This window comes from Larus michahellis, chromosome 24 (assembly GCF_964199755.1).
Source record: "Larus michahellis chromosome 24, bLarMic1.1, whole genome shotgun sequence".
Classification (NCBI taxonomy): domain Eukaryota; kingdom Metazoa; phylum Chordata; class Aves; order Charadriiformes; family Laridae; genus Larus; species Larus michahellis.
This window is the reverse complement of record NC_133919.1, coordinates 2,820,640-2,833,488: the sequence shown is the minus strand read 5'-3', so window position 1 is coordinate 2,833,488 and position 12,849 is coordinate 2,820,640. Positions and strand designations below refer to the sequence as shown.

Below are 12,849 nucleotides of genomic sequence, written 5' to 3'. Positions count from 1 at the left end.
CCCCGCCCCGTGCCACCCGCTCCGGCTGCTTTGACCCCACCCGCAGCTTCACTCCCCCCGGGCCGGGGCTGGGCAGAGCCCGCGGGAGGGGACGGGACGCTGGTGTCACCTCCACGGGGTCCCATGCACCCTCCCACCCCACCCACTCGGGGTGTCCAGACTCCCAGCACAGCCCCCGACCCCCGACAGACAGGACAGACCGAGGGACAGAGCACTGGGGTTTTAATGGGGGGTGCACAGCTGGGGGTCCTGGGGTAGGGGGGCCCCTAAGTGCCAGGGTGGGCGCAGAGCCCAGCCCGCCCCGGCGAGCCCCCTCGGGATGTGGGGACACAGGTGGATGTGTCCAAGTGCTGGGAGGTGGCAGCGGCGGAACCGGTCCCCGCCTGTGTCTGTCCATGGGGCTGTGTAGGGGTGTCCCCTCCTTCCCGGGGGGAACAGGAGACCCCGCTGTCAGCTGGAGGGGACCTGGCCTGGCTTGGGCTCCGCTGTGCCGTCTCCTCCTCTGGTGCCAGCTCGTGGCCATCAGTGACCTCGGCGTTGGTCCTGCCATCCTGGGTGACACCGACCTGGGTGGGCAGTGAGCCCTGGGCTGGGCTGTCCCCGAGGGGGCTGGTGGCACTGCCACCGCCGGGAGAGCCACCGCCATCGGCACTGCCGCGAAGCTCCGTCATCTCCCCCGCGCCACCGTCCTCCGGCCTCTTCCGCGGACGCCCACGCCTCCGCTTCGGCAGGGCGGTGGCATCACTGCCGGCCAGCTCTGGGGGACGCTTGGTGGCCTTGGGGTGCTGCGAGTCCTGGGGGCCGGGACCCTTGCTGCACCCCGCGCTCCGGGGGTTGCAAGGGCTCTCGCCCGCGGGGACGCCCACGCCAGGCAGCAGCACGTTGAGGACGGGGACAGCGGCTGGCTGGCTCAGCAGCCCCGCTGGCCCGCTGGCCCCCGGGGCCAGCCCCAGGGGCAGGGAGGGGGAGGCCGTGCCCACCGGCAGCGGCAGGGCCACCTTGACGGTGCCCCCCAGAGGGGCAGCCGTGATTTTGGGTGCCAGGACAGGAGGGGAGGAGCGGATGGCAGCGGCACCGGGCACCGTGGGTCGCTCCCCCGGTGGGATGCGGGGCAGGAGCAGGGGCAGGCGGGCGACCAGGGCGTTCACCTGAGGGCTACTGGCCACCCTGGGGGGCTCCGGGGGCTTCTTCTTCTCAGGCCGGGGTGGGCCGGGGGGCTTGGGGCCACTGTCCTTCTTGAGCTGCGGGCAGAGAGCGGTCTTGGGAAGGGGGTGTTGTGGCTGATTCCCTGAGCGTGCCCTCTCCCCCACAGAGTGGGGGACGTGGGGGTCCGGGCTTGCCCCAGCTCTGGGGGGGGTCTCACCTGGCCCTGGCTCCTGTCGCTGCTCTCGGGGGTGTCCAGCCCGTTCTTCTTTGCCGTCAGCGGGGGCCGACTCTCACGGTGGATCTTCTCCGTGCTCTCTGCAGGTGCACAGAAGGTGACAATGGGAAGACACCCCCGCTGCTCACCCCCGTGTGGGCAACTGGAGAGGGGACACCACATCCTGGGGGGGACCCCAACAGGACGAGCAGGGACGGAGCTCCGTCCCACCCACCTGAGACCACCATGGCCATGACCAGGTCGGCGCGGGCCGAGCGGGAGCTGATGATGTGCTGCTGGATGAGGAACTGGGCCACCTCCACGATGTTGTTGAAGGAGCGTTTGAGGATCTTCTCGGCCCAGTCGCAGGTCAGGGCGCAGGCCGCCTCCATCACCTCGCTGCTGTAGGACTGCACCAGCTCCGTCAGCTCCGACTGCTGCCGGCGGGACAAGCCGTGAGCCCCCACGGAACCAGATGGGACACCCGGATGCAAACGGGGCCCGATCCTGACACGCCTGGGCAGGCAAGTCCTCGACCACCCCAGGGGAGGCTCATGGGACAGAGCAGAACCTGCTCCCAGAGAGGGCATCCCTCCGCCTTCGTTAGATCTAACGAGCGAGGAGCTTCGTTACCCCAGACCGGCGATACCCAAGCCACATAGGCAGCAGAGGACTTACGGTCTCCGTCACTTTGAGGTCCAGGCTGGGCAGGGGCGGCAGGCTGACCACCGTCTTCCTCCGGATCCCGCTGTAGCAGTACGTTTGGCAGGGTTAAGGCCTTTCGCTGTCACACGGCTGGGACGCGTCGGGTCCCAGCTCGAAGGGGTGCGGCTGCAGGGCTCACGACAGGCTCATCCTGGAGGGGTGACAGCAGCCACCAGCTCCCCCCAGCCTGCCCCGAGCCTACGGGGCAACCCTGAGCCCTCCTCGGACAACCGAGCTGAACCTTCAGGAGCCGAAAAACCAGGAAGCTACAAAATACCACCTCATGCACAGACTTATAAATGGGAAAAACTGGAGAAGCAGTGCTGTCGCCACCAGTCCGAGCAGCTTCCCCGGCCAGCTGGGCTTGCAGAAGGATATTTAGACTGGCCTCGGCCTCCCAGCCGTCGGGCTTTGATGTTGGGGAAGATCTCCCGGATGATCTTGCCAAAATTAGCGGCGCTCAGAGGGCGAGAGCAGAGGTTGTCGCAGTATCGCCTGCCGGGGAGAGCCGCGGGTTAATGCCATCAAGCCCTTCTGGAGGGGCCTACAAGCTGGAGAGGGACCTTTTACGAGGGCATGGAGCGTTGGGACGAGGGGGAACGGCTTCAAACTGGAAGGGGGAGATTTAGATGAGATCTGAGGAAGAAATTTTCCACTGTGAGGGGGGTGAGCCCCTGGCCCAGGCTGCCCAGAGAAGCTGTGGCTGCCCCATCCCTGGAGGGGTTCAAGGCCAGGTTGGCCGGGGCTTGGAGCCACCTGGGCTGGTGGGAGGTGGCCCTGCCCAGGGCAGGGGGTTGCACTGGATGAGCTTCAAGATCCCTCCCAACCCAACCCATTCTATGATTCTCGCTGCCCTCCAGATGCACCCGCTTCTCCCTGCTCATGTAGCTCCTTTCGAGAGCCCAAGGTTGGGCTGGGCCATTCCCAAAAACCCCCAGGCGCCCACTGCCCTCCTGACCGACCTCCCCGCCAGCTGCGCTGGGGAAGCCCGGCCCCATGAGAGGCTCCGGGCGCTGGGCCAGTCCCTGCGCTCACTTGTAGGCATCGTAGACGTCCTGCTTGGGCAGGCAGGTGTCCGTGTGCTCCTCCAGGTGGTTCCGGATCCAGTTGCACGCGTGCATATACTCAGCCGTGCTCAGCGAGCTCAGGTCCAGGCTACTGCTGCTCCGTGGGAGCCCCAGACAAACACTTAATTAGCGGAGAAGTGGCACAAGCAGGACAGGAGAAGGCAGAGCTGTGGTTATCTCCCCCCAGCCTCCCCAGTCTGTGTCCCCTGCCACCACCCCGACAGCCCCTGCTGTCCCCAACGCGGCCCCGGCACCCACCTCTTCTCCCCCAGGCTTGGCCCCGACGGCAGCTGGAGGTAGAGGTAGAGCTTGTCGTTGTCTGAAAACTTCTGGACATCTTGCTACGATCAAAGGGTCCACCGGGAGGGGGAGAAGGGACCAGAGACAAAGAAAGGTTAAGGATCCAAAGGAAGGGGGTGGAGGCAGCGCTCTCGTTACCCTCGGAAGGGCAGTAACTGCTGGGGCACTGAAAGCAGAGCAGCTGTGGCAGCACGAACGCAGCCTGCGCGCGAGGGAACCAACTAAACGAAGCCACAGGAATGGCCCCTCGAGGGGACACGGAAGGGTTGTCTCACACAGGACTGAGGGAGTGGGTGCCACCCCCCTGGGCAGGGTGACCAGGGGCTTCTCGGGGCGAATCCCCGCAGCCAGATCCCGACCCGGTGGGAAACGGGATCAGGCAAAACCCCGGGGTCAGCTTTGCTGGAGAGGAGAGAGGTGGAGATGCACCATTCCCACCCCCTCAGCCCAACATACCGCAGAGACACTCACCAGGATGGAGTCGACCTTGTTCTGCACGGATTTGCTGGGCGGGACAGAGAGGAAAGGCCTTAGCGCAGCGCAAGACGGCACCGGGGCATCCCACAGCCCACCCAGCTCTGCCATGGCCACTGCCCGGGGCTCCCGAGGACAGCACCGTCCCCGTCCCTTCCACACCCGCCACAGGCACCCCGGCAGTGCCAAGACGGGGACACCGGAGCACCGAGAGCCCAGGGGTCAGCGCAGCCCCTTCTCCCTGCGCACCCACAACCAGAGCTGCGTGCTGTGCCCTAACCCCAGCAGAACAGAACGGGCATAAAACCACATCCCACAGGCTCGGAGCAGACTCATCTGCGCGACCGTGAAGCCCTGAATTGATTTTGCACCCAAAACAGGCAGACAAAAACCCAAAACAGGCGGCAGCAGGGCTGGGTGTGTACAGCACCCAGCACGGGGCCGAGCCAGGCCGGAGGCCATGGCACTCTGCAGCGCTCATCCCTTCGGTCCCTGGGACTGACAATTAATCGAGCTTATTAAATTAACCCGCATTTGATAGCGCTGGGATTAACTGGAGGAGCTGCCCTTACGAGATGGTGCTCTTCAGCTCCTGCAGCAGCGTGCTCGACTCGGTCGTGCCGCCCCGGGAGCTGCCGGGGGACAAACTTCCCTTTTTGGCAACCCGGGTGCTCAGCTCTTCGTCAGCCATGACATCTGGTTCCTGTCAGGAGGTGAAAGCCAAAAATTCAACCCCAAAAAAAGGGGAAGAAAATCCCTTCAGAGCTCCGCAGCCCGGAGCTCACTCGCCCCCAGCCCCTGTCCCAGCCCGGCCCACCGATGAGCTCCATCAGCTGGACACGAGCCACCAAAGATACAGAAATGTCCCCAACAGTCCCAAGGGGGATGTCTCCAGCAGCAGAGACTGCCACCGGCTCTGGTTACCCCGTTCTTGGCAGGGGACAGGGGTGCTGGGGGACACCAGGGAATGGCCCTGGCCCAGCGTGCCCCCAGGAGGTCCCTGTAGGGCTGAGGGTGTTGAGGGGGGCCGTGACAGTCCCATGGATGGTCCTGGATGCAAAGCCCCGGCAGCCTGGGGACAGCAGAACAGGGATGATGGGGGCAGCAGAAGGGCAGGTCCTCAGGGAGATGGGGACAGGGACATCAACAGGGCAGAGGTCCCCAGGGGCATGGGGACGTGGGACAGCAGGAGGGCAGGTCCCGAGGGACAGGGACACCAGCAGAGCAGGTCCCCAGGGGCGTGGGGACACGGGACAGCAGGAGGGCAGGTCCCCAGGGGGATGGGGACAGGGACACCAAGAGGACAGAAGTCCCCAGGGACAGGGACACCAGCAGGGCATGTCCCCGGGGACAGGGACACCAGGAAGGCAGGTCCCCAGGGGCGTGCGGACAGGGACACCGGCAGGGCAGGCCGACGGGGGCCGGGGGTGCCGGAGCTCCGTGACAGCGCAGCCCGGCCGGTGCCGGGTAGGGCGCGGGGGCTCGGGGACAGCCGCGTCCGGGGCCGGGGAGCGGCGGGCGGGGCCCGGCGGGGCGGAGGTGGCACCGGACGGAACGACCCACCTGCGGGCGGCTGCAGCCGGGGCGAGCCCGCCTCACGCCGGGCAGGTTCGGGCCGGTCACCTCCGGTTCCCTCCGGTCCCCGCCACGTGCCGCTGCCCCGCGCGCAACAGGAACTGAAAGTGCTGCGCCCACCGGGACGCGCCCGCGGGCCCCGCCGGCCGCTTTTTTTCTGATTGGCCGCCGCACCCCCGGTCAGCCCGGATACCGCGCTCTCCTTTAATGTGATTGGTCGCTTTGGCTTTCCTACCCGGATACAAGCGGGGTCGGCCTCCTGAGTGGCCGCGGGCGGGCTGAATTCTGCCTAGTAACAGGCTTCTGATTGGCGGGGCGGGAGGAGGAGGAGGAAGCAAGAGTGGAAACGCGCCGGTGCACGCGCCAGTGCGCGCGCCACGCGTGGGTGCGCGCGTGCAACATGTGTGTGCCAGCGCGTAGCGTGTGTGTGCACACGCGTGGGGTGTGTGTGTGTGCACACACGTGGTGTGTGTGTGTGCGTGCGTGCACACACGTGGTGTGTGTGGGCGCCTCTGGTGAGAGATACCGGTTGTTTGGCGTAAATTAGGGAGTTTTAATTAACGTAAAGGGCCCAGGGGCAGGCAGGGCGCGAGGGGCCGGGGGTCGAGCCCGTGGCGTCGAAAGACAAAAGAGTTTTCGAAAGTCGAAAGAGGTTTAGTGGTGTCGTGTCCCCGGTTTGGTCACACGTTTGTTTTTCGGCTCCTCAAAACAGTTCAAGATTTGAGGCGGGGAGAGCTGCGGCAGAGGAGGAGGAGGATGACAACCTCTCGGTTTTATTTAAGCAAGTGCAGGACGCACTGGTCTGAGCGTGAGGAACTCCCCCAGCCCTCGTGCGCTGGGGTTTCGGGGTGCAGAGGGGCTTTGGGGGTGTCTAGACCCAAATATCGGAGGTGCAGTCCCCGCCGGGGTAGCGGATCTCGTGCGCCAGGCAGGGCCCATCGGGCTCCTTCCCAAAATCCACCAGGAAGCTCCTGTTGACCGTCAGCCCGCCCTGCACCGTGTCCACGTCCAGCTGCAGCATGACGGAGCCATCCCTGCAGGGGAGTGACAGCGGGGGTGGCTGGGGGGGACCTGCCCTGGCCCCCAAGGAGCTGCCAAAATTTGGTCCCCGGGGCTGCAGGGTCCGCGCCTCCCACCTGACGAGCTGCCACCATCATCCTCGTTTATCCAGGTGTCCTTACCTGGGGAGGTCGGGGTAGAACTGCCTGTCCCAGGCGCTGTAGAGGGACGTGGTGACGTACAGCCTCTTCCCGTCCAAGCTGAGCTGGATCATCTGGGGTCCCCCCGGAACCCTCTTCCCCTGGGAGCGGGCGGAAGAGCAGAGGTGCTGCAGGACCGGGGGACGCCTCCGCCTCCCCCAGACCAGCAGGATGTCGTGTCCATCCCATGGGACGTGGTGGAGGAGAACCTCCCGGACCCGCTCCCCAGTGCTGCCCAGGCTGGGATTTTTGGGGGGACGACTGAGCTCACCTTGATGAAGAACGGGTCTGGCTGGCTCTGCAGCTCTTCATCGCCGCACACGGTCACGGGTCCTCCCTTGGCGATGCTGCCACCCACAAAGACCTGCAAGAGAACACAGGTCTGGGTGGCCAAGACAGCAAGGAAGGGCTGATCCCAGCCCAGGAGCTGGAGGAAAAGCGCCGGGATGCGACGAGGAGCCGTCTGCGTCCTCACCTGTCCCACCAGCTTGGGCTGGCGGGTGTTGGAGATATCGTACTGGCGGATGTCTCCGTGCAGCCAGTTGCTGAAGTACAGGAACCGGTCATCCAGCGAGATGAGGATGTCGGTGATGAAGCCTTGGGGAGGGTACCACAGAGCTGCACAAAGGGCCGGCAGCACCGGCAGCGCCTGGGGGAGCTGGGGAGCACCTTGGCACCCAGCCCGGGGGGGCACTGACCTGGCATCTCCGGCAGGAGCCATCCCTCCACCTTCTTGCTGGGGACTTGGATCACTTTCTCGGCCGCCCAGTCTCCTCGCTGCAGGGACAGAGCATGGCCCCGGGGGGCTCAGCGTGCGTGGCAGAGGCAGGAGAAGACGTGCTGCCGGGGTGGATGCTCCGTGTACATGTCCACCACCTCTAGTCTCTGGCGGCAGCTCAGCTATTTTGCCAGCTGTGGGAAACCTCACCTCTGGCTCTGCAGAGCTATGGGGGAGACAGCCTCTGGGACATGAGTAAGGGCTTTGGGCGCCAAAATCTTGTCTAATTTTCCAGCTGGATTAGCTGGTTTGGTGAAAGGTGTTCTCTCTCCTCACCTGGTTCATCATTACACACAACAGACACTGAGAGAATATTGCTTGGGCTGTTGTAAATCCACAACAAAGGTATAAATAAATCTCCTTCAAATTAAATCACTTCATCCTAAACTGCTGCCAGTCAGAACAAGTCCTGCGGAGAGACTACTCCAAGCCAGCGCCTGTTCTGGGCGCAAAGAGGCCGTGTGTGCATCGGTGGGGAGCGGGGCCGGGCTGGGAGGACGGCGGGGGCTGCGGGCAGAGGGATGCTGCGCAGAGCCGCGTGGCTCGGTCACCTGAGGGGCGGCAGCCCATCTCCACCAGCCCCGGGGGAGCACCTACCTCCGTCTTGTAGAAGCGGTGGATGGCGCTGCTGATGGTGCAGCCCACGAAGCCCTCAGCGGCGTCAGGGTTGTGGAGGAAGCGGATCTCCAAGGGCGCCGCATCCTCGCCCACGTCGATGGCCTGGACGTAGGTGTGAGTGGTCCAGTCCCAGACGTTGAGGCGGCGTCCGTAGCGCCCTGGGAGGGGGAATCGGAGGGGCTGCTGCGAGGCGCAGGGTCTTGAGCAGACGTGCCACGGGTTCCTCAGCCCTTGGAGCTCCCCAGGGGCAGCCCCATGGTCCCTGTACCAGCACACGCCGGTTGCTTCGGACCTTGGCAAAAGCCACGGGAAGGTGCCCAGCATCCAACGGGGACCATCTCGCTAGGACTGGGCTGGGCAGTTTAACCTTTGAGGGGAAGGTGGGCTGAGATGGGGCTCCACCCTTCATCCCTACGGCCAAAATCCAACCCCACGTGCAGCTCAGCGGCACCTTTTATGGACTGTCTTGGGTTGAAGCTCTGGTGCTTGCATCTAAAGGGTGTTCACAGTAAATGGGCTGGGCTCGTCTTTTTTAAATCCCCGCGATCGCTAGGAATTGGTGTGAAATTCATTTTGTAAGCAAACCATCTTGCACAATTTTACCTACACCCATTAGAGTGACAGCTCTCACTGCCAACAGAAGAGGGTTGAAATTTGGCCTTCTTGGCGGTTCTGCCCAGCGTCTCTGGCCTGGAGTATTGAAACAACTGTTTTCTCACCTTTCTTCAGGTCATTTGGGTCAAACCCATATCCCAGGCATTTTGGGATTCCCCATTCAGTGCTGATCAGGACGTTATGGCGTGGCTGGTACCAGAAGTCATAACCCATTGGGGGGACCTTGTCCCCTTTCTCCCAGTTCCCCTTGATCTCGAAGGTCTCTCCATCCAGCAGAATAAAGCCACCTGGCGCAAAACCAAAACCACGTGGGTAGTGAGGAAATCATCCAGATTAACAGTTAACGTGTTGTAAAACGAGCAGCAACAGACAGATCAACCCTTGCTGAACGGGCAAAGCCACCAGGACGTGGGGACTGTTCCTCCTGTCCCAGCACCCTCTCCCTGGGGAACTGGGGGGACTGGGGTACCTTTCCCGCTGCCGGCCGGGTCTCCCAGGGTGCTGATCATGATTTCACCGCTGCCCAGGCAGTGGGAGGTGTGGGGGTAGCCCAGGTTGCACTTCCAGAAGACGTCCTCTGGGTTGACAACCTGCCGGGGAGTTGGCAGCCACCGTTGCGTCCCCTGCGCCAGGCTGTCCCGGGCAAGTAGGACGCCGGTTCACAAGCCCAGTGTCACCCCGCAGCATGGCCGAGCAGCTCCTGCCTGGCCTCAAGATGGGACTTGCTGAGCAGCCAGAGGGGCTGAGGGCGCGTGAGCCAGGGCAGAGTGTGCACAGTCCCACATCCCCCGGCATGCCGGCACACGGGGTGGCCGTGGCGCTCGCCCGGAGGAGCCAACTGAGGCCACTGGCGAGGCACTTGCACACCCAGGCGCGGGACAAACCCCAGGCAGGTGCCCGGGGCTGCTTCGGAGACACACGCCGCAGGCGAAACATGGGCTGTAAACCTGACAGGCAGTGCTGTGCCTGGTGCCCAGCGTGCCCTTGCCCCCTCCGGTGTGTCCTCGTCCCCACCGGTGTGCCCTGGTCCCCTTCAGTGTGCCCTCGTCCCCTCCTGCATGGAGCTGGATGGAGAGCTCAATATTTGCACATCAGCAGGAGACCATCCAACTTCCACAGCCCTGGGAGGGGCTGTGTACCCTCATCCAGACATCAGGGTCCTGCTAAACTCTTAGATGTACCCCAGAAGCCACAATCCCAGACCTTTAACCTTTAATGTGCATTGGTACGACTTCCCGGGCACCTTGAAAAGCCTGGGAGCTCGCAGGTCAGTTCCCACGTCCACCACGTAGATGCGGGAGGAGATCAAGCTGGGGAGGATCAGGCGGTTCCGCTTCTTGGTGGCGTCCCCGAAGCAGCTGCTGCAGGTGTTCCAGCCCGAGTGGTGCAGCTCATCCCCCAGGTTGGGCATGGCCAGGCGGTGGATCACCTGCAAAGTCCCAGCCCCGCTTACACTGGTCTTTCCCCCGCCGAGCGCAGGATGGCACTCGGGGAGTGGGGGAGGCAGAGAGGGGAGCTCAGTGCGTCACGGACCTCACCGTAGCGTCAGGATGCCCCCAGTGAGCCTCACCCCGCGGAGGGGAGCGATGGTGCCCGGGGGATGCTAAGGATGGGGCGCGAAGGGGATTTTACATAAATTTCATAAGCACAAGAAGGCTCAGACTCCTGGGGACAACTGGACAGGCACCACCAGCAGGTTTGGGGAGCAGGAAGGACAAGCACTGAGCTGTTTCCTGGGCCAGTTTAGGACCGAGATAAAGCGTTTGGTACCTGGCAATAGCGCGGAGATTGGGGGTTGACATCCACAGTGGCCAGAAAGTCGGGTTTCTTTCTCCCGGTGTTCCTGTAGATGCAGGGCACATACACAATCTCCTCCCGGGGACCTTTCAACACAGAAACGTTGCATGAGCATCAGCAGATGGAATAAAAACCTCGTTTGACGGAATCTGATGGAATAAAAACCTTGCAGGAGTCTCTGTCCAGAGAGGGTCTCCCTGCCAGGGAGCCGGTGTGTTCCCCCACTCTGTATGGGGCAGCTGGATCCCCATCTCTCTGCCGTCCCAGGGGCACAGGCTGGGCTCGGCTGGGAGGGGGCTGCCCTGTGGGGATTTGGGCTTGTTCAGTCTGAGCGTGTCCCTGCCCTGGGAAGGGATCTCCAGACCTCAGAGTCCCTGAGGAACTCCACGGCTTTGGGATCACCCCATGCCTGCGAGGACATGCCAGCCCTTCCCCAGTCCTATCAGTCACGCAGATCAAACCACGTCGTGTCTCATTTCCATCACATCTGCACAGGAGAAGCCTTAAAGAGACGTAAGTGCTACGGCAGAATGCTTGCCAGACTAAAGTCAAAGGCAGAAAGCCCTCCAAGCCCCGGTGCAGTCCCGTAGTCCAAGCAGTGAAAATCTACCATGCCCTGGTGGCACAAGAGCTCCCTGTTTGCAGAGCATCCCTCTGGGAAAGGGAAAGGGCTCTGCCCTAGGGATGTCCCTGCAGCAGCAGCGGCTCTGCCCCTCTCCCTGCTCCCCAGAGAGGAGCTGCTGCCGACCGCGAGTGCCGTCAGCTCTGCTGGGAAACGGCTTTGCTCCGGGACCTGGGCACTGCCCAGCCCTCAAACGAGAGCATTCAGACCCCACGGTCCTTACCGCTGCGGAGGTGGTACTCGCTCGCCGCTGCGTCAGGATAAAGGTCTGCCAAAGCGAGGGCTAGTGGGGAAGAACTGGTTTGGGAAATGCTGAGGAAGAGAGAGCGGTGGGAAACAGAGACAGAGAGGTGATTTGGGACCTTTGGATTTGGTCCAGGGCAGGTAATGGCTGACTCTGCAACACGGTGCCTTTATAAACCTTTATACAGCGCTGCCTGTGTCAGCCGAGGGGTCCTGTCCCTGCGGCTGCAGTGGCACCAAACATCAGGGAATGGGATGCAGCTAGAGAGCTCCCATCCTCAGACACCCCCCGGGGCATCCCAGGGACACCGAGGAGCTTCTCGACACCTGCTGGGCAGCCCAACCTGCCAGGGGTCTGCACGGAAGAGCTTTTGGGTGCCAGGGTTACTGAAGCAACCAGATAGTTCCCGAGGGAACTTGCCAGAGGGGCAGAGTCAGTGGGATTTGTGCTGGTTTAAATCACCGACCAGCCCTGCCAACACACAGGGATGTTTTAAAGACTCCTCTCTCCATTGTTCTCTTGGTTCAAAGATGTTTCAGGGAGAGGACTCACAGATCATGAGCAAGCTCCGGAGCTTTCTAAGGTTCCGAGGATATGTTTGCTAAGCCCTAGAGAAGAGGATTAAGGGAGGGATAGCTGGAGATGATGCATTCATTGGCCTCCTCACATCAGAGCATCGCTGTTTCAGCAAAGTGTCCAGACATGTAAGGAAGCAGCCCGTGAGGCTGGTTTTTATACAAGGAGGGTTTGTCACGGTGTGATCCCAGCCATCAGGAGCAGAGTGCAATGAAAAATCAGGATGGGCCCCTCTCCCTCCCCAGGTTTAGCTCTGGTGCTGGTGTCATGGGGCTATGGCAATACAATTGCCTCTGAAAAACTTAAAAATCCCATTTGGTTTTGCACAGGGAAGTCACAGGTGACTTTGCTGCAGGCTGTGACCCATCCCAAGCCATCACGAAACATAAAAAGGTTTGTTCTGACACCAAGCTGTCATTATGCCACTGACGTTTGGCTCCAGGACAGGCCAGAAGCAAAACCATCGCTTCCCTAATGCTTGCTAGGAGAATAGAGTTAATTGATAACGCCCTCTCGAAAGCATTGTTTTAATCTTCACCGAAATCAGACAGTGCAGGGCTCTTCCCTGCCCGCCCTGGATTTCAGACTTGCCTTTCATCGCGTCCAGAGGCGAGGCGAAGCCAGGACCACACGCTCCACACTTTTCTGCATTGAGAAGAACAGATACAAACAGAAATTAGGCAACAGCGATTTCTTTTAATCTTCTTTTTTGGAGGAACCACTCTCTGGAGCGGCTGCACACACTCCCCCTCTATGGCAATATCCAAACCAGGTTGCCCACGGGCATCCAAATAATCCCCAGGAAGGTTTGAGGCTCTGGGCAGCCAAAAGGCCAGTGATAAAGTCTCCAGGGCACTTCGAACCCTGCCCGCCTCGTTCTCCAAAAGACTTTAAAACTGCTGAGAAAATGGTTCTTAAT

General features: G+C 62.2%; 2 protein-coding genes across 7 annotated transcripts; both read right to left on the bottom strand.

Annotated features, from left to right (window-relative positions):
• Positions 1-205: 205 nt before the first annotated feature.
• On the bottom strand, positions 206-4,606 carry RFX5 (regulatory factor X5). 6 transcript variants are annotated; one of them, XM_074566604.1, is made up of 9 exons: positions 4,479-4,606; positions 3,904-3,937; positions 3,391-3,473; positions 3,101-3,226; positions 2,444-2,560; positions 2,039-2,120; positions 1,596-1,797; positions 1,364-1,461; positions 206-1,259 (listed from the first exon to the last, which is right to left on the bottom strand). In XM_074566604.1, exons 1-9 carry the CDS (start codon positions 4,595-4,597, stop codon positions 267-269), a joined length of 1,854 nt encoding a protein of 617 aa, XP_074422705.1. In that variant the 5' UTR covers positions 4,598-4,606; the 3' UTR covers positions 206-266. The 6 variants fall into 6 exon arrangements, with proteins under 6 accessions (XP_074422705.1, XP_074422706.1, XP_074422707.1 ...); XM_074566605.1 differs by having other exon boundaries at positions 206-1,241; XM_074566606.1 differs by having other exon boundaries at positions 206-1,241; positions 1,596-1,794.
• Positions 4,607-6,220: 1,614 nt separating this feature from the next.
• Positions 6,221-12,569, bottom strand: LOC141734651 (methanethiol oxidase-like). The gene is made up of 11 exons (XM_074566686.1): positions 12,522-12,569; positions 10,462-10,574; positions 9,935-10,120; positions 9,161-9,281; positions 8,796-8,978; positions 8,056-8,234; positions 7,379-7,457; positions 7,156-7,277; positions 6,952-7,044; positions 6,663-6,781; positions 6,221-6,515 (listed from the first exon to the last, which is right to left on the bottom strand). Exons 1-11 carry the CDS (start codon positions 12,526-12,528, stop codon positions 6,353-6,355), a joined length of 1,365 nt encoding a protein of 454 aa, XP_074422787.1. The 5' UTR covers positions 12,529-12,569; the 3' UTR covers positions 6,221-6,352.
• Between the last annotated feature and the right edge of the window lie 280 nt (positions 12,570-12,849).